The 25,644-nt window shown below is 44.5% G+C and overlaps 2 protein-coding genes and 1 non-coding gene across 5 annotated transcripts in view; 1 reads left to right on the top strand and 2 right to left on the bottom strand.

Annotated features, from left to right (window-relative positions):
• Window positions 1-4,715: 4,715 nt before the first annotated feature.
• Window positions 4,716-22,362, bottom strand: DCTN5 (dynactin subunit 5). Of its 3 annotated transcripts, none has more exons than XM_029949184.1 (7): window positions 22,276-22,362; window positions 21,346-21,414; window positions 16,961-17,079; window positions 13,825-13,936; window positions 8,531-8,633; window positions 5,354-5,445; window positions 4,716-5,097 (listed from the first exon to the last, which is right to left on the bottom strand). In XM_029949184.1, the coding sequence occupies exons 3-7, from the start codon at window positions 17,068-17,070 to the stop codon at window positions 4,807-4,809; spliced, it is 708 nt and encodes a 235-aa protein (XP_029805044.1). In that variant the 5' UTR covers window positions 17,071-17,079; window positions 21,346-21,414; window positions 22,276-22,362; the 3' UTR covers window positions 4,716-4,806. The 3 variants fall into 3 exon arrangements, with proteins under 3 accessions (XP_029805044.1, XP_029805043.1, XP_029805045.1); XM_029949183.1 differs by having other exon boundaries at window positions 22,176-22,329; XM_029949185.1 differs by lacking the exon at window positions 4,716-5,097 and having other exon boundaries at window positions 5,127-5,445; window positions 22,176-22,331.
• On the bottom strand, window positions 6,321-6,506 carry LOC115300445. The gene has a single exon (XR_003912652.1). It is a non-coding gene; the product is annotated as a U2 spliceosomal RNA (small nuclear RNA).
• Window positions 22,363-22,502: 140 nt separating the features above from the next.
• PALB2 (partner and localizer of BRCA2) overlaps window positions 22,503-25,644 on the top strand; it is a 27,669-nt gene continuing 24,527 nt past the window's right edge. Inside the window, exons 1-3 of the mRNA XM_029948154.1 lie at window positions 22,503-22,659; window positions 24,922-24,981; window positions 25,118-25,217. Of these exons, the coding sequence (XP_029804014.1) occupies window positions 22,612-22,659; window positions 24,922-24,981; window positions 25,118-25,217 (208 nt within the window). The 5' untranslated portion in view covers window positions 22,503-22,611. The remainder of the gene's footprint in view (window positions 22,660-24,921; window positions 24,982-25,117; window positions 25,218-25,644) is intronic.

The following is a 25,644-nucleotide window of genomic DNA, read 5'->3' as shown; positions in this document are numbered from 1 at the left end:
CAGGTCATGATTCCATGGTGCATGAGTTCAAGCCTCACATCAGCTCTGTGCTGGCAGCTCAGGGCTTGGAGCCTGCTTCGGATTCTGTGTCTCCCTCTCTCTATGCCCCTCCCCTGTTCATGCTCTGTCTGTCTCTCTCTCTCTCTCTCAAAAATAAACAAACATTAAAAAAAGACCTGAGAGGGGTGCCAGGGTGGCTCAGTCGGTTGAGCATCCAACTTCAGCTCAGGTCATGATCTCACAGTTTGTGGGTTCAAGCCCCACGTCAGGCTTTGCACTGATTGTGCAGATCCTGCTTCGGATTCTGTGCCTCTCTGTCTCTCTGTCTCTCTCAAAAAAAGAAATAAACATTAAAAAAATAAAAAAAAAAAAGACCTGAGCTGAGATTGAGTCGGACACTTAACCAACTGAGCCACCCAGGTGCCCCTAAATGGCTCTTCATCAACACTTCACTTTGGCTAAGCAACATCCTCCCTGTGCCAGGCCCAGGTACCCATCCCAAGGCATCTCACCCCCAAGACCAAGGGTAATGAGAGATTGGACAGGCAGTAAGAATAGGCAGAGACAGAGGACAGGGAAGACAAGTGGAGAAAAGGAAGAGGCCTGAACTGGACAGCAGGTGATTTTTCCTGCCCAGCACCCATCCATCCCTTCTCTGGCAATCTCACCCTGCACCACGCCAACCCCTCCCCCCGGTGCTGACTCTCAGACTATGTGGGGTGTGCCCCAGGTCTAGGCAATCAGTGCATCCCACCTGCCTGGCCACAGTGATTACTTGACGCTGCATACATTCTAGGTTTGGACCAACGGTAGACAGGTCCAGGGGTTTTGTCGGGGAAGGGGAGCACTTTCTACCAATAACTGGAGCTACAGGGTCACCAGTGAAGCCTGAGAGTGAAGCCAGCTCAAAGGAAAACAGAGTCAAAGGCTGAAGAGACAGATCCCTGATGGTGCTGTTGTGGGTCTTGGAATATGGCCTGAAGCCTAACCTGGCCTGGCCTTCTATGAGTCAATTAATCCTCCCTTTACCCTATGCCAACTGGAAAGTCCCAGGCAAGGTCTCTCCCATCTGTCTGCTCTTCTGGGAGTACTGTGACCACAAGGAGACTTTCTTCTCTGGGGTTTTAAAGGTAATTATCTGGTGACAGATTGTCCCTGGGGTGAGAGCCACCATGGAGACAGAGTCCAGCTGGCCTTCCCTAGAACACATATGACCATCAACATCCTTTCCAACAGTATCAGTAATGAGTAATGATAGACTCATTTACTGTTTGTATTAGCTATTGTTTCTGTCTGCCCAGCATCTTGGTTTGGTGATGGGCATCAGTTGGTGATAGGGGACGGGGGGTGGAGGAAACCTCATGACCCAGACCAGGTCCATTGTAGGGCTGCACACCCTTGGGCAGTGATTAATCCAAGAGGGTATGGGACTCTCCAGAAACCACTGAGGACCTTTCTGTAGGATTTTCAAATTAGAACTGGAGGGAAGCAGCCTTTCTCTCAGGGCTAGTAAGCTGGGAAAGCTGAATTTGGAGCTGTCAGCCACCACGGGCCCCAGGGCACGAGAAAGCCCGCTTATAGCAGAAGAGAAAGCCAAGAAGTAAGAGCTTTCTTACTATTTCTCTTTGTCCAATCTCCCCCTCTCCCTTTTCCTGTTAGAATCCCCTTCCTCAGGATTTTAGCTACCCCACCAGTGACTTAATTTGCAGCCTCCCTTGTACCTAAATATGGCCATGTGACAAGACAGGATGAACTTGGGTATTGGATAGCTTCCTGGAGCCCAGCCACCTATCTGCCCTGAACAACCTAGCTCCACACTGCTAGGGGAGACAGAGCCACTGCAGTTCGGTGGTCTCTCCATTATGGCAGCCCAGTCTGTACCCTAACATACAGGTGAAAAAGATATAGAAAACAAATAGCTATCTTGGGTTTAAATCTCTGGATATAATTATCCCTGCAATGGTGTTATTACTTATGGAGTGCTGAGAACCATCTTTAATGTTTACATATGGTACCTCATTTAATCTGAACCAATTCTACAGGGAAGCCATTGTCATTCCCATTGTACAGTGTAGGGTACAGGGCAGAGAGATTAAGTAACTTGCCCAAGGTTCCTTTTACATTGCCTCCGAAGCTAGTCTTATCCATGATTTGTTGTGTAAGCCAATAAAACCTCTTTCTTACTTAAACTGGCTCCAGCTGGATTTCTGTCACTTGCAACAAAGCATCCGAACTGGATTTTTATTTAATCTAGCTTGCAGATTCCTCTATAGAATGCCAACCGTATGGTACAGAATTTTGAGACACCGTTTATTGACTGCAAGCAAAACACAGTTCCCATGAAACCTACTCCCCTTTAGCTTCTTCTTCTTTTTTTCTTAAATGGTTTATTTATTTTTGAGACAGAGAGAGACAGAGCATGAGAGGGAGGAGGGGCTGAGACAGGGAGACACAGAATCAGGCTCCAGGCTCTGAGCTGTCAGCACAGAGCCCGACATGGGGCTAGAACCCACAAACTGTGAAATCATGAGCTGAGCTGAAGTCGGACACTTAACTGACTGCGCCACCCAGGTGCCCCTCCCCTTTAGCTTCTTAAACGACCACTGCGGCTACAAGACAGCAGGGCACGTGGCGAGGAGGCGGTCTTCTCAGGGGGAAATGGGGCTTCCTGCCTGGGGCAGGCACTGCTGGATGGTTCAGCCCACACCCACTCCCACCTCTCTTTCCCTCGCCTGCCTGAAAAGCAAAATACGTTCTCAGCTTTCTGAACAGTGAGGGCTGCCTGAATGATACAATGAAAGGTATTAGAACAGGGAGGAATTCCAGCATAGTGATGGAGAGTATGGGCTCTGCATATACAGACCACCTCGATTCACCACCCCATCAGCTGTATACATGTGGGCATTTTACTTAACCTCTGTTCCTTGGGGAGAGTAATTGTACCTACCCCTGGTGGTGGTGAGGCCTGAAGATGTTAATAAAAGTACAGAAGTCAGAGGAGTACCTGGTACAGGGGTGAACTCTGTAAGTACTAGTGATTGCCGTTTTTATCACCTGTATGTGCCAAAGGTGGACCTGCCTCTAAGGTATATCCTTAAGTAAAAGCAGCAAGGTAGAGGGCTGCGCACCTACTGTGTGCTTGTGGCTGTGTGAATACAGAGGCTGTGTATACATCTGTATCTGCTGCATGCAGATGGTCTCTGGTAGGACAGACCAAAGCCTGTTCAGAGCAGTCATCCCCTGGGCAGTAGAATGTGTGACGGGGTTTCTGGTCTGGAAGGTTCTACTTCACTGCATGTTCCTTCTCTACTAACTGGACTGGGTTTTTGGAATCTTGTACTTGAGTTACTCAAGGCTTTTAAAATCGTGGTGAGCAAGCTTTTAAAAGATCCCACTTTCTCTTAATTTTCACAAAAACGGGCAGTCAAAAAATTAGATGCCAATTACATTTCAATGAAGCTGGAAGAAATAAACTGGAAAAGAAAATGGACAGTCAGTTGCATAAAGTGGTAAGCTTCCTTTTGGAGGATTCGAACACAGGCTGGATGGTAATCTGTTAGATGTGCCCCGCAGGATTTCACAAGCTAACAAGAGAGCAGGCTAGACAGCATCGAAGCTCTGCCAATTCCAAAATCTACCCTTATGGTGGCACAAAAGGAGAAGGTAGCTGGGAGAGACACCAGGAAATGACACATATACATACACACATAAAAACAAAATAAAAAATTGCAACCACAACAGACTACTGGTATCAAGTGGGACGTACAACAGAGGTGCTCCAAGGGCAGGTCTGGTCTCATCTTACCAGGGCGGAGCTGAATAACACGGCTACGCTGCCAGACAGGCGTGGGTGTGACGCCTGGGCCAGTCCCTTCTTCACTGTATGAACCGAACACCTTATCTAAGATCTTTGAGTTTGTTCTCATCTGCAAAATGGGAAAAACATCCACCTTACTGGGTTGGCGTGAGCCGTAAGCCAACTAGTGAACATCAAGTCTGCAGCAGGGCCCCAGGCGCACAGTGAAGCAGCCATCACTGAAGATGGAGAAGGATCACTTTCAAATGTCAATCTTTTAATGCACAAACTAACAAAAAAAAAAAATGACAAACCAGAAAATGGTTTTACGTTGACGTAGCAGAGATCATCACATAGAGCCACTTCAACCCCACAACCAGATATTAAGTCAGGACAGCTCCTGCTAGATCCTTAATCTTCAAGGCTGAACTAACCTACCCTGTTCACAGCAGAATCAGAGCACTGAGCAAAGCCAAGCTTCTCGGGCCTTCCCTTCTAAATCTTCCTTTTGGACCAAGAAGCCAGAGCAGGACCAGGCAGGGTTGTGTTCTTACCCAGGAGGCGGTAACTTCATTTGCTCCTTGGGGCTCTGTGCCCACAGAGTGATTTAAGAGGCACCCATATATGATTGTAAGAAGCCCATGTATATGATTGGGTCCAGGTTCAAATATTTTGGTCTGAACTGTGAGGTTTATGGCAAATATAGAGTGGGTAAATGGTTCTTGGCTAGAGAATAAGTGTCACAAATGCTATGTCTTCAAGGAAATAAGGCATATGTTGCTGCCTCTAAATACCGTGAGGCAAGGAGTGACTGCCAGACTAGCCTGTCCACATCGGAGACTCAAACCTGGGTCTTTGCAAAAATAAAACCGGGGTGCTAAGGGCCTCCCCTCTAGTGAAAGCCAAAGGCCCTAAAACAGAATGTTAGAAAGCCTTTTATTAATCACCCTGGGTTAAAAGGACAGTTAAGGTCATTTTGAGAAGGAGAGAAATGCTAACCACCCCTCCCTTCAAGTTTCAGTAGTGAACAGGAATCTGGGCTCTGAAAAGTCACACTTTTCCCCCCACCAAGACCATGAGCAATTGTGTCGACTGGCCAAGTGTGTTAGCGCAGGAAAGCTGAGAGCGATCCATGTGAGCAGCTCATGGCCGAGAGCAGCACACCAACTCCGTGACCTCCATGCTGGGACAGCGCTGTGCTCGCCGGGCCTGTTTCGGCAGGATCCAGTCATCCACAGGACCGAGGGTGGGAGTGTTGGGAACAGATGATTCTGTGTTCCACAGATAATGGTACGGAGTGACTGTTAATAGATAAGGTTTAAGCACAGAATTTGGACACAACTCCTCCAGGCATTCTGTTATTAAAGTCCTAAGAGCTTAGAGCCTGGAAGGATTGAGAAATTCTAAAGAATTAAACAAAATCAGACAAACAAAAAAAAACAGGATGGAAGGGATCAGAGACACAAGAGCTCTTTGTAGATGCTGGCTGGCTCACTCTGTCCCCAAATCCATGTTAGAGCTCAAGCAAATTCAAGACACAAGGCAGGGACATTAGACCTGCGTCAAGGGCAAAAACTTCTGGTAGTAGCTCTTGGTGACGTCAATCATCAGCTCCTGGGTACATTCTGGGAGCTCCCCTGAAAACAGTCCTGGGGAAAGAAAGACCTGGTCAACCAACTGGAGCTGAGGGAAAACAGCAGCTCTGATTCTGGCTTAAACCCCTAGAAGCCCCTTTTCATTACTCATGAGCATCTAACCCCAAGTCTTCCATCGTCAATGCTAGCAAAGTATTTCTAGTGACCACATCTCTGAGACGGTATTTATGTAGGGGTTGGGGACAAATAATACAATTCCCTGAATGGATAAATAAATTCGAGGTAAAAGTGGTTATTAAGGCATCTCTGACTCCACTGGAGGCTGTTCCAGGGTGGATTTGTCCACCCCCTGGACTCTGGTGTGACACCTCCTGGATAAACCAAGGTGAGCACTGTGGAAGGAAGAAACTGGTCTGCTGTTCGTACAGTGAAACTGAATGCAGCCCCCAAACCTGCTACATACAAGTCGTGGATGGGAGTAGAACGGAAATACCGTATACAAAGGCAGAAAATTGTATTTAAGGATTTCCAGGGAAAGCCACTCTCATACATTATGGGGGTGAGGGGGAGTTCATACATTCATACAACTGTTTTCAAGAGCAATTTTGGAAAATCTAGCAAAACTTTTAAAAGTTCATACCCTGTGACCTGACAATCCAACTTCTAAGAATTTATCCTACAAATAACCTTGCCCAACTGAACAATATGTGTACAAGAATATTAACGACGTAAAGTTTCTAAGAGTGACAAACCAAAGGCAACGTCTAATGATCCATTATACCAGGGAACTGATGAGTTACACTGTGGTAGGTACATTTATGCAATGAAAAACATGTCACCATTAAAAGGAATGAGAGGACTCTCTACATACTGACAAGAAAAGATGCCCAAGACACACTGTTATGAAAGCAAGTTTCCAAACAGAATAGAGAGTGTGAGTCTGTTTATACAGGTGTAAACAGCCTCATACATCTGTATTATATACACAAATATGTATATACACATATGAATAGGCATACCTACACGTGAACATACATACAAGAACACAGACATGCATATTAAACTGATAAGAACAGATACTACACTTGATCTTAGCCAAAAGGCCGAGAAGCAATAGACATGCATATTATACAGAGAGAAAATAACAGGTACAATGGAGAAAAGGTCTTAAAAATACAAAATTCTCACAGGAACCTTTTACAAATGAGCAGCCCGTGCTAGATTTGTAAAACCTACGTTTGGTCTTCATAGTATTTAGCCTTTTAAAAAAGTTAGCAGCCAACATTTAAAAGTCCAGGGATATCACATAAAAATGCAGATTTTTAGCTCCTCATGAGACATCAGAAGATCTCACTGTGTTAGGCCTGTATTCGTAGACAGCTATGACAGGCTCCTACTTCAATCACTTCTGTCTGACTCCTGTGCGCAATTTTGGCCCAAATTTTTTCCAGATGGTTTGCCTTTCATTTGGTTCCACTGCTTGGTTTCATGCAGTGGAGCCCTTAGAAAGTACTGGATTCTAAATAAGGGGTCTTAAGTGCTAGTCCAGGCTTTCCCATGAACCAGCTCTGACCCTGTGGACACCCCACATCTGTCCAGTCCTCCCATCTACGCAATGATCTCTAAGGTCTCAGGCCACTTGAATCCTCCATCAGAAGCTCTAAGCATAGCACTTATCTGGATTTCAAATAGAAAGTGGTGCCTCCCTGCCTCTGCCATCGGTGCCCAAAGACCATAGTTGGTTCTAAGGACCTTGAAAAAGTTAAAAGAGATCAAGATATTTCTCTGGTGGGGGCGCCCGGGTGGCTCAGTTGGTTAAGCATCCGACTTCTGCTCAGGTCATGATATCACAGTTTATGGGTTTGGGCCCCATGTCAGGCTTTACACTGACAGCGTAGCCTGATTCGGATTCTGTCTCCCCCTCTCTCCTCCCCTCCCCTGCTCTCTTTCTCAACAATAAATAAACATCAAAAAAAAAAAAAAAAAAAGAACATTTCTCTGGAAATATACTTCTCCCCTCAGTTCAGATACCTGTCTGACAATCGACCTGACATAACTGTAAGTGCTGTTCTGACCTGCTAAGAATGATTGCTAAGAATGATTCGACTTTCCCACACTGGGCACCCCATAAGGGAGAGTGACTCAGCAGGGCTCTCCTAACTGCTCTGCAGCAAAGCAAAGGCGCATCAAACAGCAGGCTGGTCAAGTTCTTCCCCGAAGAGTCTGACTGGATGATTCTGTACATCTTTGAAACTCACAGTCAATGATCTGAGTAATGAGTTTTTTAATTGGAAAAACAACTAAAGCACCCAGTGGTAGGTCTCATCTACTGTCAAATCTCTCTCTACATAGCACCTTCCATCTGTGCCTCTCTGGGGTGCCTCTATACATGCCGCACGAGTTCAACCATATGAAACAACGCAGAAGAGAAAAGAGACTGTCTTGGGCCGGGGACAGGGGACATGAGATTTTCTTCTTCCTTCTGCATTCCAGTGTTTTCCAAGTGTTCCAGGATGAGCATGTACAACTTTTGTTTGCTCATGTGTTTGGCTATTTGGAACTCTGAGCTCATGAGGGCTTTACCTGAGGGCATTCTGTCAGCCAAGGTCAAGAGGGGGTATATTTGCTCTTCTTGGGTATCCTAGAGCTATCGTTGGTCTTAGACTATGTTTATGTCAACTTTTCAGTTTGGGCCTTCCTGGGCAGTGCAGGAAGAACTCCCAGCCAACGTGAAGCCATCGTTAGAATTCTCTGGACAGACTTCTTTTTCCACCCAGAGCCCTGGCCAAGAAAGATTTAGCTTTTCTGGCGCTCGTGGCAGGTTTGTTCTCTATCAACTTTTTGTCGAGAGATCACCCTTCAGAAAGATTTCTCTGCCACGTGTGGATGCAAGGCTTTCTCTCTCGTCCTCACCGAGTATCAAACCCTACCCCACTCTATTTGCTTGAAATTTCCTTGTGAACCCAATTATACATTTAAAAAGATACTGGTTACATTTTAGATAGCATTTCGAGGAACTCTGTCGCAGGAGAATCTTTTAAGTTAGCTAGATCAATATATTGTCAGAGACAGAAGTTGCACCCATTACTTTTGTGATGGAAAAAGAACTTGAACTTTGATGATCAACACCCAAACTTACCTGGGCAGCCGGAGAAGACGGTGAACGGCGGCACCACGGTTTCTGGGGGTAAAACCGTGTTGTCAAGAATTTTGCAGCAATCTTTCAACACACATCGGCGCCCCTGAAATGAAAATCTTGTCAGTAGGAAACAGATCAGGAAATGGAGTAAAAGTTGTCTGGTCTGCTGTGTCGAATGCTCTTTTATATTTCCTCCATTCCTGACATCAGACGATGGACAGGGACAATGACAAGAGATTTGGCCACAGCTCTCTACTTTGGGTGGCTTCTGAAAAGCAGGAGGAGGTAGGGGTGTGAGTGTGTGAGTGAGAAAGAGAGAGTGTGTATGTGTATGTATGTGTGTGTGTGTGTGTGTGTGTGTGTGTGTGTGTGTGTGTGTGTGAACTCGGGGAGGGAGTTGTCTACTAGGGAGAGTTCAGGTTATCTTAAGCATTACAGAGTGAAATTCATCTTCCAAGAGCTGTACAGTACCCTTTTTCTTTTTTTGCAATTTAGTGGTCATCTATTATTTTGCTTGTCCAACATTCGTTCCCCTTTTTTCTGGTAAGAGAACCTATAATGCCCTTGGTTACCACCCACTGCCCATCACAGTCCTCTATCCTAACCCCAAACTCTGAGGCTGGCCATGGCGACTGGTTTAGGGAATGAGCCAGATTAGTCTGATGAATCTCAACATCAGGGCTTCTGCTGAGACTACTGGGGAAAGAAGCTCTTTCCATTGGGGCTTCTAGAAGCTAGCCAGATGCCTGGACCAGCTGTCTGTTTCCATGAGGGCAGAACCTGCCTGAGAGTCTCCTACAGAAAAGCGGAAAAGAGAAGGAGGCTCATTCTCATGACATCAGTTGAACCCCTGGAGCCATTTTGTGCCTAAAATTAGGATCTACTTCTGCGCTCTTGGTTCATATTAGCCAATATGTTCATTTTGAAGGTTTCAGCCAAGCCTTATGCTTGGCTTTATCCACTGCCTTCACTTTTCAATTCTGCTATCACCCACAGCATTTGAGGGCAAGAAAAAAGGTCTGGTAGATTCATCTGTTTCATGGGTTAAGGCAAAGGAGAGGCTTCTATATACAGATTAACGTTGTGGCTCAGACTACCTGTGAACTAAATGAAAGTTTTGGTCTTTATTGACTGTATTTACATCACTGGGACCTGTGAGTTCACTTGTTGTTTGGTCATTTGGTCCGATAAAGCACATTTGGCTGACAATGTGGAATTCCTAACAACATTAGTAATGCTAACTTATCCAGATCTCGGATTTTGCCAATGGATATGAAAGCTGTATTAAAAATGTCCCCATTATTAAATACCCAAATCGGGCACCTGGGTGGCTCAGTTGGTTGAGCATCTGATATCAGCTCAGGTCACGATCTCACAGTTTGTGAGTTTGAGCCCTGCACCAGGCTTGCTGCTGTCTGTGCAGAGCCTGTGGCAGATCTATTCCCCTCTCTCTCTGTCCCTCCCCCACTTGTGTGCTCTCTCTCAAAAATAAACAAAACATTAAAAATAAATAAATAAATAAATAAATACCCAAAGCATAATGTATTTCCAGGAATTTCCAGGTAAACTGCCAAAATAATTTTTTAAAAAGCTTATACCTGGGGCACCTGGTGGCTCAGTCGGTTAACTGTCAGACTTTGGCTCAGGTCATGATCTCACGGTCTGTGGGTTTGAGTCCCGCATTGGGTTCAGTGCTGACAGCTCGGAGCCTGGAGCCTGCTTCAGATTCTGTGTCTCCCTCTCTCTCTGCCCCTCCCTTGCTCATGCTGGCTCTATCTCTCATAAATAAATAAACATAGAAAAAAAAAGCTTATACCTCTCAGTCTGAATTTTCTAAGTGACTGCTAAGCTGTCTCCGCCCAGTTGATAATAGCCTTGGCAACACTTGACAATATCTGTAGCTCAGAAATAAGCTATAACTGCAGCTTTGTTCACTCTTAGAAAGTTCTCTCCCATAATTGCTTACTATTGCCCATTTCTTTTTTTCTTTATTTTTGAGAAAGAAAGAGCATATACATGTATGCACAAGCAGGGGAGGGGCAAAGAGAAAGAGGGAGAGAGAGAATCCCAAGCAGGCTTCGTGCTGTCGGCATAGAGCTAATGCAGGGCTGATTCTCACGAATTGTGAGATCATGATCTAAGCTAAAATCAAAAGTTGGATGCTTAACCAACTGAGCCACTCAGGTGCCCCTATTGGCAATTTCAAAAATATAGCAGCTGGCCAGCTCCCCTGATGAGTCCCAAATTAACTCAAAGACACCCTATGGCACCTAAGCTCCTAATAATACAGACTAGGCACATGGGCCACTGAATGAAACTGAAACCGACTGTGCTGCATCAGGCACGCTACATTCACATACAGGGTATCTGCACACAAAGGGCCTTAGAAAGGAAGAGCAATGTGAATAAAACTGTTCAGTGTACCACCAACCACCACACCTGCCGCAGTAGGCACCGCTGTGTCCGCAAGTTAGCCATTCTGCCCACTCAGACAAATGATGCTTAATCAGCTTTCAGAGCATTCTGGGTAAACTGATCAATTCAATAGCAGCAAAAGTAAAAATGCTGGTACTTCTTAGGCATGAGTGGATTGGCAATAAATGAGGTTAAAAGCTGAAACTACTTTGTTCTTTTGTGGCAAACCTTCCAAGGAGGAGTCCAGAACTACATGTTGCCAGTATCACAGCTATCTATATCTCCTTATACAAGTTACTTACATCTCTGAGCCTTGGTTTTCTCATCTGTGAAACAGGACACAGAACCAAACCTGCATGTGGGGACGCTGTGAAAATTAGAGATAATAAAGGTAAAGCTCACAGTGCGGTAACAATGCCTGTAAAGCTTGTCTGGTAGGCTTTTCCTGCAGGCATTCAGGCAGTTCTGACGACACCTATACCTTCACACAGCCAAATAGGAGTTAGATCACCAAATGGGTGCTAGAGGATCTGTGGGTCACAGGGACAGCTGGACTCTAAAAGAATTCATGCTAGCACTGGGATTCTAGAATTCTAAAAGAATTTTTCTCGAGATTACCTGAGGATTTGTAAAGGCTCAGCAAATAAATACTGCCAATACCCAACAGTGGCTATGTCGTGAACTGATACATTGAAACGTGTTATGGAGTGCCTGGGTGACTCAGTTGGTTGAGTGTCCGACTTCTGCTCAGGTCATGGTCTCACTGTTCCTGAGTTTGAGCCCCACACTGGGATCTGTGCTGACAGCTCAGAGCCTGGAACCTGCTTCAGATTCTGTGTCTCCCTCTCTGTCTCTGCCCCTCCCCGACTAGTGCTCTCTGTCTCTCTCTTAAAAATAAACATTAAAAAAAATTTTTAAAGTGGCACAAAAAGCAGAACACAGGACAAGAAGACTAGAATTCCCTAAGCTCCAGGCAGAGCATTTGGATTTTAACATTTCAGACATTTGCTCTGGGGATAAAGGACAGAACTAACACGCAGGCTACTATAAGGATGTCATCACTTTGCTGCAGAAAGTGTCAGAAAAGTCTAGCCATGGTGCCTGGGTGGCTCAGTCAGCTAAGCATCTGACTTTGGCTTTAGGTCATGATCTCATGGTTTGTGGGTCTGAGTCCCGAGACAATATGGAGGCTGCTTGGGATTCTCCCTTTCTCTCTGCCCCTCCCTGATTTGCACTTTCTCTCCCGCTCTCAAAATAAATAAATAAACTTTTAAAAAAGAAAAGAAAGAAAGAAAAAGAAAAATCGAGCCATGGCTTAGAAAGCCAGTTTTTTGTTGGACAGAATGAGTTTCACTATTTTCCTCCCTTTTTTAACATCATGTCAAACTAAAGACTCCCTGTCTCTGATACATACAGAGGGACTCCTTGGCAGAATATTTGACAAAACAACAACTTCCCTTAATTATGACTAAGAAGTCAGATTTCCACAGCCATGTGGCTCTCCATTACATGGTCCATCTTCACTTGTGGCTTGTGGAATGTGACTGCATGGTTTCAGGATGTATTTTTTATTTTAAGTTTATTTATTTATTGTGAGAGAAAGCGTGAGCACGGGAGGGACAGAGAGAGACAGAGAGAAAATGCCAAGCAGGCTCCATGCTATTAGTGCAGAACCCAGTGTGGGAATCAAACTCATGAACCATGAGATCATGACCTGAGCAAAAATCAAGAGTCAGATACTTAACCCACTGAACCACCCAGAAACCCCAGATTCAGCAAGTATTTTGATACTTGAGTCTTACCCAGAACAGAGAGCTGCCTCTACATTATTGGGAACAGCCATTTATTTTTATTTATTTATTTTTTAAGTATTTTCTTTCTTTATTTTTATTTTTATTATTATTTTTTTTACATTTATTTATTTTTGAGAGACAGAGAGAGACTGAGCACAAGTGAGGGAGGGCCAGAGAGAGAGGGAGACACAGAATCTGAAACAGGTTCCAGGCTCTGAGCTGTCAGCACAGAGCCCGACACGGGGCTCGAACTCACAAACTGTGAGATCATGACCTGAGCCGAAGTTGGATGCTTAACCAACTGAGCCACCCAGGTGCCCCGGGAACAGCCATTTAAAAACATGAAAAATTCTTGGCTTTTCCAAGAATCTGGAATTTAGGTACAAATTTAAAATACAGGAAACACCTTTCCTAAACTTTAAGGCAGTTCAGCTATAGTCATTAATATTCTCTCCCAGGATGTTCTCATAAATCCCAACTGAAACCAAGCTCTTTTCTATGAAATACTAAGAAATTCAAATTTGTAAAGCCCTTGCCGGATGAAACAAGTGGATGCCAAGGCTCCTTGGGCCAGGGTCCTACAGGTCCCACTGAGCACGGGTCCACTTGTACCCTGCACACCCATCACCTTGAACTACTTGCAGTTCCCCTAATGTCATCCCCTTTGTACGCAGACTGTACTCTCCTGGAGGTAAGGCAGCAGGTAGGCACGTGGGCATGCTTGGTCACGCCGCCTGGGTTTGAATCCCAGCTCTACCACTCAAGAGCCTTGTCAAACCCCCTAGTATCTAAGGTCTTCAGGCTTTTCACCCACAAATAGGGATAATAATAGTATCTATCACCCATGCATGGTTATGAGGGTCAAAGAAGATCATCAAAGGAAAGAGTTTAACATCATATAGATGAGGTTTGATAAAAGTTTAGCCATGATTATTAATGCCTAAAAATCTCCAAATCCAATAATAATTCCAGTAGGCCAGAAACTACTTCTACCCTGCTTGGTCACAAAAGCAGAGGCCACTGATGTGAGCGACATGAGCTTGAGGGGAAGAGAGGTCGTTTAGCCAGCCAAAACCCCATACTCACAATCACACAGTTCTTGCCAACGTGAACGTAAGAGCCAATCTGAGCTGCGTTGACCACACAATCTTCCTCAATAAACACATGGTCCCCGATATGTAAAGGAAAAAATGCAACGCTAGAGAAGGAAAAGAAGATGAACAAACAAACAAGAAAATGTCAACGTGACGTGCTTCTGGTCAAGGTTTATAGAACCCCAGACGGTATTCTCAACTTTATAATCTTATCTTAATAAGACTGCTCCTCGTAAGGGAAGAATCCTCAGGCTAGGGGAATTCTATAATGTTGAAGATGCATGTAATGACTAACTCAAAATCAGAAACATCAGACCAAGCAGTATACGAGGAAACAGCAAGCAGAAGGAGCAGAGACCCTCCAAGCTAAAAGAGCTGGTACCAAATGAATGAATGTTTTGCTCACTCCTGCCTCCTTGAAAATGCTCATAGGTCACAGTTTCAGTAATCTGCTCTACAGTGCTTTAAGGAACTGACATCAGGTTTGGGGGATGTATTTTCTAGCATTCAACATTCCAAACATTTATATATTCACTAATTTTCCTGAGTGCCTAGTCTATGCCAGACTCTATGCTAGGAACTAGAGACACAATGGCAAGCAAAAGGTATATAACCCTGCCAATGAGGAGCTTGCAATCAAGAGAAGAGAGGTTAAATAAATGATTATCTAAGTAATTAATTACAACTGTATTAGTGCTATGGACGAAAAGCACCACTATATGAGAGGACATAATGAAGATACTTTACCTAGATTTGTAGTTTGCTAAAAGTTTAATTGAAAGTGATATGTAAGCCAAGACTTGAAAGATGAATAGGATTGAGGAGGCTTTATTCAGACTTCTGACATCATTCTCATTCTCCATGAACCCACAAATGTCACGGACAGTGGTTCTAGGATCACATTTACAAGTAACTTCAATATGTTGGGATGTAAAATATTTGGACTAGAAGTACACTAAAGCAGCTGGATGCTCATTGGCTCTTTCTAGTCCTGTGTTCTATATTGTCAGGAATATTTTGCGGGAGATGATATATGTCCTCTGAGGACCCATAATTTATTTTAATCTTCCTCAATCCATTCATATTTTTGATCTGCATCCCTTGTGTGACAATGAATTCCTTGATCTTATCACAGTCTACAACAGCACCGTCAGTCCTTTAATTTTAAATTAAAAATTCCAAGGACGCCTGGGTAACTCAGTTGGTTAAGTGTCCGACTCTTGATCTCAGCTCAGGTCATGAGCTCAGGGTCATGAGTTTGACCCCTGTGTCGGGCTCTACAATGTCGGTGCTTGGGATTCTCTCCCTCTCTGCCCCTCCCCCACTAGAGCTTTTCTCTCTCTCAAAATTAATAAAATTAAAAATTAATTAATTAATTAAAATTCCAAACCTGATATTCTTATCTGGTTCTATTTTTTATTATCTGGTTCTGATATTGAGATCGGTGGGGCGGGGGTAGGGAGAATCCACAAACACTCTCTCTTTTTTTTTAATGTTTTTTATTTTGAAAGAGAGAGAACACACACAAGCAGGGGAGGGGCAGGAAGGGAGGGAGAGAGAGAATCCCAAGTAGGTTCCATGCTCAGCGCAGAGCCCGACACGAGGCTTGATCTCACAAACCATGAGATCACGACCTGAGCCGAAATCAAGAGTTCGACACCCAACTGACTGAGCCACCCAGGAACTCCCAAACTCATTTACTATTCATGTGTTGCTATTTACACTTTTGTCCTACATTTCTCATGTGGACTAGTCTCATTTACATATCCTTCCAAGTCACCAATAAACCCCATTTTTATTATTGATTCTTGGTGCTTTTCTGAGACCATAGCCAGCCCAGTAATGCCATTATCAGAAAAGAGAGTCAACAACAATAGCAGAGTACCTATCACAGTATGGAACCACAAAAGGCTACCACGAGGTTTTCTAGTTTCCCCCCAATTGCCTTCTGAGCTAATGAGCAAATGTTTTCATGTGAATGACTTACAGACTCCCTGCTCCAGTTCTTGTATGTAATGGAGAGTCTGGAGTCTGACTTCATTCTGAGAAAAGCAGGATCATTTCTGCATGTTCTTAGGTACTAGAGTCTCAGTTGGTTGCTCTGTTCTGTTCCTCCCTAACCATGTTCATAGCCCTATGACAGGAGTGTGACATTATACAGTGGCCACCATATTATGCTATTGTATTTTATAGTAGCCATCTATTTATATAATTGTTTCTACCACTAGGTTTTGAGAACTTTGAAGCAGGAATACAATTTCATCCATCTTTTTGTACCCAGCTTATGACCTCGTGACTAACATAAAAAAAGCACTCAGTAAATGCTTGCTGAATTACTCAATGACATGCAGATGGTGCCAGAGGTAGAAGCCTGGAGGGGAAAGAGGGAGAGGCAAAAACAAAAAACAAAAAGCAAAAGTAAACCAAACCCCAAAGCCAGCACATGAGGCATAGAGGACAGTTTTCCTGCCCTGTCCATGTCCTTTCTTGGGCAATCCTTATTCCCACTGTGAGAATGGTAGGCCTGGCCTGACCCTGCCCTCTGGGTCACAGGGTGGGCACTCAATTCAAGCTGAGCCAATCAGATTCCCTCTCCCAAGATTCTGGAAATAAGACCTAAAATCCTTGGTCAGTATCTGTTGAAGCTTAAATAGAGAACTGACATAAATTAGGGGCTGAGGAAGCAAGGTTGGTTCCATGAGAAATGGGGGAAGGCAAGGCCAATGTATCAAGAGAGGGGAGGGAGTAGAAATGCAGAGACAAGGACATATAAGAAACAGTATAATCTCAGCAACAGAGCAATAGACTAGTGGTCATGATTCTGGCTAGCGGTCCAGTTACAGGTTCTAGTCCCTTGTGAGGCCTGGCACCTTCTCCTACTCTAGATTCCATTAAATATGCCCCTGTCTGTCTCATCAGAATCCCCTTTGCTTTTTTTTTTTTCTAGTTCAGGTGGATTCTGTTTCTGTAACCAACCAACAATGAGACTAAGACCACCACCACCAGAGTTGTGTTATAGTGAATTCTTCCTCCATGTCTCAAACAATAGCACAGACCTCAACACACGGAACACACCACCGGCAGCAGCCTCCCGCCCAAGACCCAAACACGGTAATTAAATTACATACCCTTTGCTGAATTTCTTGAATGGTGGCCTTATGACACTCCGACTTTTCACAACACAATGACGTCCAACTCTCACATTTGCCAGGTCCCCTCGGATAATACAGTCATTCATCACAATGGTCTACAAAACAAAGCACATTTTTTTAATGTTTTATTTATTTTTAATACAGAGAGAGACAGACCATGAGAGGGGGAGGGGCAGAGAGAGAAGGAGACACAGACCTGGAAGCAGGCTCCAGGCTCTGAGCTAGCTGTTAGCACAGAGCCTGACGCGGGGCTCAAACCCATGAACATGAGATCTGACCAGAGCCGAAGCTGGAGGCTTAACCGACTGAGCCACCCAGGTGCCCCAAAACAAAGCACATTTTAAAAATAACTACCAGCACAGCTAAAACCACAATGGAAAAGAGTAGGTAACAAGACACTGAAGTTATGCTTTGATCTACTGAGCCATATGTTCTGAGAATAGGGATAACTTGTATGGTAAAGAGAATGGCCCTTATGAATCTGACTCAGTTGAAGAGGTTCCCAGTATATCCCACAAATAGGATTCACTGAATAAATAGATGTTCGCTGAGAATGTGGTACCCCGAGTTCACTCACCTCCTCAGGTTCACTTGGTTCCACCTGCCCCCAAGCCTTAGCTACTTGCTCAGTGGGAGTCCAGGCTGCTCCTACCTTTGTCCAACCTCCCAACGTTACTACCTACAACTTTTGCTCTCATAGGTGGACCTACTGAGTTTGTGGTTCCTCTTCCCAATTCTAGACGCAGATGAAGTGCTACACGGAGGGTATGATATCTGGCCTCCCCAAAGATTGCCTGCAGAGGCTGCAGTGTGGACAATGTAATCAGAAGTTTGGGGGTGCGGGGATTAATGCCCCATGCTTGGTAAAGAGTAGGCATTCTTGGAATGTCTTGAATATATGAATAAATGGGGTTAAAAAAAAGTGCATATGGCTGTGGCTATAGCCAAAAAAGCAAGCCAGGGACCAGGCCTTATGTATGCCGAGCACAGAAGCTTCCCTAGAGGATATAAGCAACCAATCAAAGTTTTAAGGCAGAGGATTAACACACTGAATCTTTAGTTTAAAAATATTACACTGAAAGCAGGCTAGAGTCTAAATCGAGGGGATAGGTAAGCCTGGAGGAAAAGTGGCCCTTTAGATGACTACAGTGGATCAATGTCAAATTAAAGAATGGGCCTTCTCTATTACAACAGCTGTGCACGAGGAAAAGAGAAATACACACAAGGTAGAAGAATCTGATCAAGCCACCAGATCTACAAATGAAGAGGCAGGAGGGGGCATAGAGACTGCATTCAACAACTCGTGCAAATAGAGTTGGCCAAATCCAAAATTTTGAAAACTCTACATACAACAGTGAGCTAGTTTCCTCAGCATGTAAGTGGCATGGGGAGAAAAAACAGGCTGGGGGAAGAGAACTGTTACAGATTTAAAGGGCCCTGAGAGATATATCGACTAGAAACAATGCGTACTTGACCTTACTTGGATCCTGACTTGAATAAACAGACTACAAAAAGACATATTAAGACACTAGAAAGACTGAACATGAACTGAGGATTAGATGATATTAAGAAATTACTGGCTTCTTAAAAAAATATAATAAGGGTACTCTACTTATTTTTAAAGTTTTTAAATCTTAGTGATACATATTGAAGTATTTGTGAATGAAATAATACAATGTGTGCAATTTGCTTTAAAAATACCCAGCTCCCTGCCCTCACCTTGGTCAAAATAAGTACGTGTTTACAGGGCAGGTAGAGGTGAGACAGAATTTCAGAATATTGCTAATTGCAGAAGCTGGCGAACGGACATATGGAGATTGATTATATGTACCCTCCACTTTCGCACATGTTTTAAAGTTCCATAATCATAGTGCTCATCTATAAAAAGTAATGAGCTATAAATCTATTAACACACACAACATGAATAAATCTCAAAAACATGTTGAGTGAAAAAGCCTGACGACACAGTACATGATTGTCATTTAAGAAACCCTAGAAAATGCAAAGCTAATCTATATTAGTTTTACACCAGTGGTTACCTGGGGCCAAGGGGAGGAGGAGGATTGACTATAGAGGAGTCCAAGGAGAACGAGGGTGAAGGAAACATTTTACATCCTAACTGTGGCAGTGGTTGCAAAGGTGTATGCACCAGTCAAAATAGGTTAAACTACACACTTCAATTGGGTATGCTTTACTGTATGTAAATAATACCTCAATCAAGATTTTTATTTTTATTTATTTTTTAAAAATCTAATTTATTGTCAAGTCAGCTAACATACAGTGTATACAGTGTGCTCTTGGCTTTGGGGAATAGATTCCCATGATTCATCGCTATATACAATACCCAGTGTCATCCCAAGACCCCTCCATGGGTGCCTGGGTGTCTCAGTTGGTTAAGGGTCCAACATCAGCTCAGGTCATGATCTCACAGTTCGTGGATTTGAGTCCCACATCAGGCTCTGTGCTGACAGCTTGGGGCCTAGAGCTTGCTTCAGACTCTGTGTCTCCCTCTCTCTCTGCCCCTCCTCTGCTTATCCTCTGCCTCTCTCTCAAGAATAAACATTTTTTAAAAAAGGACAAATATTATATGGATGTGGGTTGAGGTTATTAGGGACTGGTAGTGAGGAGGGAACAGGGGATTATTCCTTAACGGGCAGAGAGCTTCTGTCTGAGTGATGAAAGTTTGGAAGTAGATGTGGTGATGGTTGCATAATGGTTGTAAATATCACAGTTTAAAAGAACAAACTTTCCCTACAAAATCACAGAAAAGATTCTGAAATTAGCTAAGGGATTTCTAAAAATCCTCCACACGAGTTTTCTAATTTTGTGCAGAAACAGTGTGTCTATAATGACTAATCATACCTAATTACTGAACTATAGTTCTATTAAACCTCATAGTATGATGAGCTAATGGAGACAGTAATTGAGTCTCTACTGAAAAAAATTGTGATTGCTTGATTACAGTGAGACTACTTTCCTTCTGTAAGTTAGAGATGTAAAATTTCAAAGGAAATTGGGAGAAAAAAAATGTGGACTTCAATGTTTGTCAAGCTCAAATATATCTTGATATTTCCTCTGGTTCTGAAATGTCATAATATTATTCCCCTGTTTATACTTCTCTCTCTGAAAATCCAGAAAGATTTTCAGCCTTTCATATTCCATTTTGTTATACTTCTCTCTCTGAAAATCCAGAAAGATTTTCAGCCTTTCATATTCCATTTTGAAAATCTGTTTCATAGTTTAGTGTCTTCCCTAAGTCTCAAATCAATTTTAAGAGTTTCAGTTATGGGACGCCTGGGTGGCTCAGTCGGTTAAGCGTTCAACTTCGGCTCAGGTCATGATCTCACGGTTCGTGGCTTCAAGCCCCACATCAGGTTCTGTGCTGACAGCTCAGAGCCTGGAGCCTGCTTCAGATTCTGTGTCTCCCTCTCTCTCTGACCTTCCCCTGCTTGCGCTGTCTCTCTCAAAAATAAATAAAACATTTTAATAAAAAAAAAGTTTCAGTTATTAGTGAACAATTTTATTACTACTATTTTTTAGTAAAAAGTTAATTTTATTACTACTACTTTATAGTTTCTTTTTTTTTTAAGCTTATTTATTCTTTAAGAGAGAGAGAGAGGAAGAATGCAAGTGGGGAAGGGGCAGAGAAGGAGAGGGTCAGAGAGAGAATCCCAAGCAGGCTCTGTACCACCAACACAGAGTACAATGCAGAGCCCAGTGGAGGGCTCGAACTCAACTCCCAAACCGTGAGATCATGACCTGAGCCGAAGTTGGATGTTAAACCGAATGAGCCACCCAGGAGTCCCTACTTCATAGTTTCTGCACTAAAATATTTTGTTGCCTATTTATATTTGTGTATAGTAGTTAAGGCATACTACAACACTTTACAATAATTTCAGTTCTGGGTGCCACTGTATTTTGTTCCTGGCATAGAGAAATAAAGGTTTTCTGTTGCTTCCTTTTATGGAATCTTTTTCATATTCAATAAAATTTGGAGAATAAAAAGAAAGAGAATTTTTAGGTTTTTTTTAATGTTTGTTTACTTTTGAGAGAGAGACAGGACATGAGCAGGGGAGAGAGAGAGACAGACAGACAGAGACAGACACAGAATCTGAAGCAGGCTCCAGGTTCTAGCTGTCAGCACAGAGCCAGATGCAGGGCTCGAACCCACAAACTGTGAGATCATGACCTGAACCTAAATCAGAGGCTTAACTGACTGAGCCACCCAGGCGCCCCTAAAAGAATTTTTAAATGCAAAGCAATAAATGGGAGACATGGTAACATATTATCTGCGCTGCTAATGTGATAATTAGTAGAGGGAAAGCAAAAGTATGCATCATGGAGCTGGCTCTGTCCCTTACCTTGCCATTGAGAACGATGTTCTGACTTCCACACAACACAGACTGGCGACTAACCTTGTTTCCAGATGCCTAAAAGGAAAGAGCAGAAAATAGGGGTGAACAAACGGAATGGGTTCTGGGCTACAAGTTTCCATCTAGAAAGCTCTCATATTGGGCAGAAAAATAACTTAAAATGGGGTGTAGTCTTCAATGGAATGAGTCTAGCGTATCAACAAAGCAATGATGGTCTAGGAAACTAGAGACTCCAGGAATGGATACAGAATTTGGATGTGGTAAGTCTAGAGCCTACTACTGTTAGAGACAATGATTCAAGTCTCAGTTCTATACTCATAGCCCTAACTCCAGGATAATGACTTTACCCATATCTGAAGTACACGAATTCAGTAAAGAAATAATAATAGCAACGCAGACTAAGCACTTACCCTACTTTGAGCAACTTACACGCATTATGTATTGACTCCAAAAACCTAACCGTCTTTTAACACATAGTAACAAATTACAACACGTTCGCTTAAAACAAACAAAACGAAACGAAACACCCCAAAACTTCTGAAAGGCCCGAAGCCTGGAACTGTTGTTAGTATTAGGGTGGATGAGACGTATCCTGCTTTCTGGAAGGGATTTTATCTCTACGATGAAATCAGGAATGAATTTAAAAATCCCAAACTGGTCATGCAGGGAATAAATAACAAAGCTGAGCCATTCACGAAATGATCCTGTCTAATCTCAGACTAAACGCCAAAGCGACTCAGGGTGGGGCAGGAGGGGGACACCAGCCTCAAAAGGACGCAGACTTGGAAAGAGGAGATCTGATGCCTGGACAAGCGCACCGTCTCGATGTACTCCGACTTGTTATAAAGCAGCTCGCCCAACTCCATTGCCACCAACTCCTTTCCGCAGCTCCCACTGCTGTCAACGCCTGTCACCCACCCGATCAGTCTAGCTGGGAATCGAGATACTTCCGGCCGCTCCTCCACTTCCGCCTTCGGCGTCCGGCGCTCTCATCCGCAGCTCGGCTCTCCGCTAGGCTGCCCCGCTCTCTTACTCGGCCGTCTCCGGCTGCGCGTGCGCAGGCCAAGCGGTGGCTGTAATTGGCCGGCGGCGACGGCGCGCCAAGCTCGCATGTGCAATCTAGTAGCGCGCCGGGGACCGTCCCAGGCGCCGAGTTTCCTTCCCGGGCGCCTCCGGGGCCTACGGCCACCCGGGATCCTCGTGTCCGCAGGCCCGGGCCGGCGACGGCTGTACCTTCCGTTCGGCCGCGGCCCAATGGAAGAGCCTCCCGGGAAGCCTCTCAGCTATGAGGAGAAGGAAAAGGTGCCGGGGGTGTGAGGGAAAGGCTGAGTCGGAACCCCGACCCCTTGCCTAGGCTTTCGGCGTGTGCTTGTTTTCTCAGCCGTCCGGGGTAGGCAGTGACCTCCGACCTCTGAACGCGGGAGTGAAGTATGGAAGAGTGCTGAGCTCACGTGTTGGCATTTAAAGAACGAATTTTCTCACCGCAGTAATGCCTAAATACGAAATGCAAAACTCCGGATAAAGCCCAACTCCCCTTTGACATCCTCTCCACCCCCACACTCTCAGTCCGCTCCCTTAAGGAAATCTCTGAACAGCCGGTGCTTCAGATTTTTTCGGAAGTGTGTGGCGGACGGAGGTGGGGGGTTTGGACTGGTGTGGTTTTAGTCCTTGGCCACCAAGAAGTGATGTGTGTGTTTGGTTCATAAATGGTGTGATCTGAATGGTTCTGCCACGTCCTTTTTACCTCGTGTTTCATCCATGTCAGTACATGTGGCTTCTGAACGTTCTGCATAATGTTAGGTATTAACGGAAGTGCCTTCTTGTCTTTAGACACCACTCTGCGGAGTGACTTTGAGGTTGTTTCCAGCTTTTGCTTCTCCCACAGCCGCTCTGGCCGTCCTTCTCCATGCCATCTTGTGCTGGTGCTAATGGGTTAGCTTGAGGGTATCTTGTGCTGGCTGTTCCAGGCGTCCTGCTAAACTCTTCATTCACGTTAACTCCTCCATTTTCTGTTTACCTTCCCGTGGGGGGTGAGATAGGTCATTTACAAGTCTACAAGATAATTCTCAAATGATGATAAGGTTGGTGATAAAGAGGACCCCGTGAGAAGCAGTCTAGCATAGAGATTAAGGGCACGTATTCTAGGGACGCCTGAGTGGCTTTGGTCTCTTGGTTTCAGTTCAGGCCATGGATTCAAGCCCTGCGTCTGGCTTTGCGTGGAAGCACGGAGCCTGCTTGGGATTCTTTTTCTCTCCCTCTCTGCCCCTCGTCCATTCTTGCTCTGTCTCTCTTAGAACAAATAAAAAAGAGCACAGATTCTGGAACTGAACTGTATGGTTTTGGGTCATGTCATTTATAAATTGTGTGATCCCGGGGTGCCTGGGTGGCTCAGTCGGTTAAGCGTCGGACTTCGGCTCAGGTCATGATCTCACAGTTCGTGGGTTCGAGCCCTGCTTTGGGCTCTGTGCTGACAGCTAGCTCAGAGCCTGGAGCCTGTTTCAGATTCTGTGTCTCCCTGTCTCTCTGACCCTTCCCTGCTTGTGCTGTCTCTGTCTCTCAAAAATAAATAAAAAACAGAAAAAAAAACAACTGTGTGATCTTGGGTGAATTGCTTTCCCTTGGATCTTCTTTTTTTTTTTTTTAATTTATTTATTTTGAGAGAGAGAGAGGGGAGGGGCAGAGTGAGGGAGACAGAACTCCCAAGCAGGCTCCTCACTGTCAGTGCAGAGCCCAACGTGGGGCTCGAACTCACGAACTGTGAGATCATGACCTGAGCCAAGATGAAGAGTCAACACAATGGACTGAGCTGCCCACACGCCCCTTTCTTGGATCTTCTTAAAGCTAGCTCCTTCCTCCTTTAGGTTTGGGTTCAAATGGCAGTGCTCAGAAATGCCTCTCTGGCCTCCCTACCTAAAGTGGCTCAGGCACTCTCACATCTCCCTGTTGATCTGGGTATTGATTACCATGAGATATCTTATCTATGTATTTTCTTGTTAATTATCTGTATCCCTCACTGTGCTAAGCTTGACCTCTCTATCTTTAGCACCTGAAACAAAACTGACACACAGTGTTTATAAATGAGAAGAGATTCATTTGTCGATTGAGCGTCTGAGGATGCCAGCTCCTGTTGTCAGGGATCTCACAGCGAGAAGGGGGAACAGAAGTAAACAGACAGCATAGTGGATATAATAAGTACTGTGATAAAGGAAGCACAGCAGAGTGGTGGAATGGAATGTCTAACCTTGATTTCTGGAAGGACCTAGAAATCTACCCCAGGGCAGTAAAAAAAGTTGAGACTTGAGGGATCAGTAGGACTTAGCAAAAGGAGTTAGGGAGGAAATGGTTCAAGTGGTAGGAACGGTTTATGTAAAGGTGCTGAGATTTTGGAGAGCTTGGTGCTTCGTGAGAAGTGAAAGTAGTGTGGGTGCCTGCCACTCCCTCCACCATCTGCTGCTGAGGGACCTGCTGAGCACTGCACACTCGGGTCTCATAGACACTCTGTCCCTTCTCTTTGCCTCTGCCTTTCCACCTGCTCACCATTGTTTGCTGTTTTTCTTCTTTCAGTTGAAGGAAAAGTTAGCATTCTTGAAAAGGGAATACAGCAAGACGCTAGCCCGCCTGCAGGTGAGCAGATCTTACTCTCTCACACTGATGTGTCAGAGTGCGAACTATATACTAACAATTCTTCCAAACGATAAAGCTTTAAGATAAACCCTCTGTGTCTTAAACGTGTTTCTTCAGCTGCTTTTGTTTTCTCTAGCGTGCCCAAAGAGCTGAGAAGACTAGGAACTCTGTTAAGAAAACAGCAGAACAAGGTTGCTTGTTCCAGCAGGACATTGCAGCACAGCTAGACCACTCAGGTACAGCTAGCCCGTTTACTTATGCTTGCTCTGTGTCTCATTTTCCAGGTACGTTTGGTTGTGGTTCTTTTTCTCACAGCTAAAAGATAAAGACTAGCTGTAGACTCTTTAAAAAAAATTTTTTTTTAATGTTTTATTTATTTTTGACACAGAGAGAGACAGAGCATGAGAGGGGGAGGGGCAGAGAGAGAAGGAGACACAGAATCAGAAGCAGGCTCCAGGCTCTGAGCTAGCTGTCAGCACAGAGCCCGATGCGGGGCTCGAACCCACGAACATGAGATCTGACCTGAGCCGAAGTTGGAGGCTTAACCGACTGAGCCACCCAGGCGCCCCTGTAGACTCTTTTTAAAGTGTATGTAGGGGCGCCTGGGTGGCTCAGTCGGTTAAGCGTCCGGCTTCAACTCAGGTCAAGATCTCACGGTTCGTG

The sequence above is a fragment of the Suricata suricatta genome, chromosome 8 (assembly GCF_006229205.1).
Source record: "Suricata suricatta isolate VVHF042 chromosome 8, meerkat_22Aug2017_6uvM2_HiC, whole genome shotgun sequence".
Taxonomy (NCBI): domain Eukaryota; kingdom Metazoa; phylum Chordata; class Mammalia; order Carnivora; family Herpestidae; genus Suricata; species Suricata suricatta.
The sequence above is the reverse complement of the archived record's forward strand: the minus strand, read 5'-3'. Positions and strand labels throughout refer to the sequence as shown.

Bases quoted from the DNA above. Each gene is read 5' to 3' on its own strand.
- DCTN5 (XM_029949183.1), bottom strand. From the start codon at position 22,223: ATGGAGTTGGGCGAGCTGCTTTATAACAAGTCGGAGTACATCGAGACG. The intron at 21,415-22,175 runs GTGCGCTTGTCC...CTTTCCTTTTAG, and splicing joins AGTCGGAGTACATCGAGACG to GCATCTGGAAACAAGGTTAG. The intron at 8,634-13,824 runs GTGAGTATGGGG...TTTTCATTTCAG, and splicing joins TTGGCAAGAACTGTGTGATT to GGGCGCCGATGTGTGTTGAA.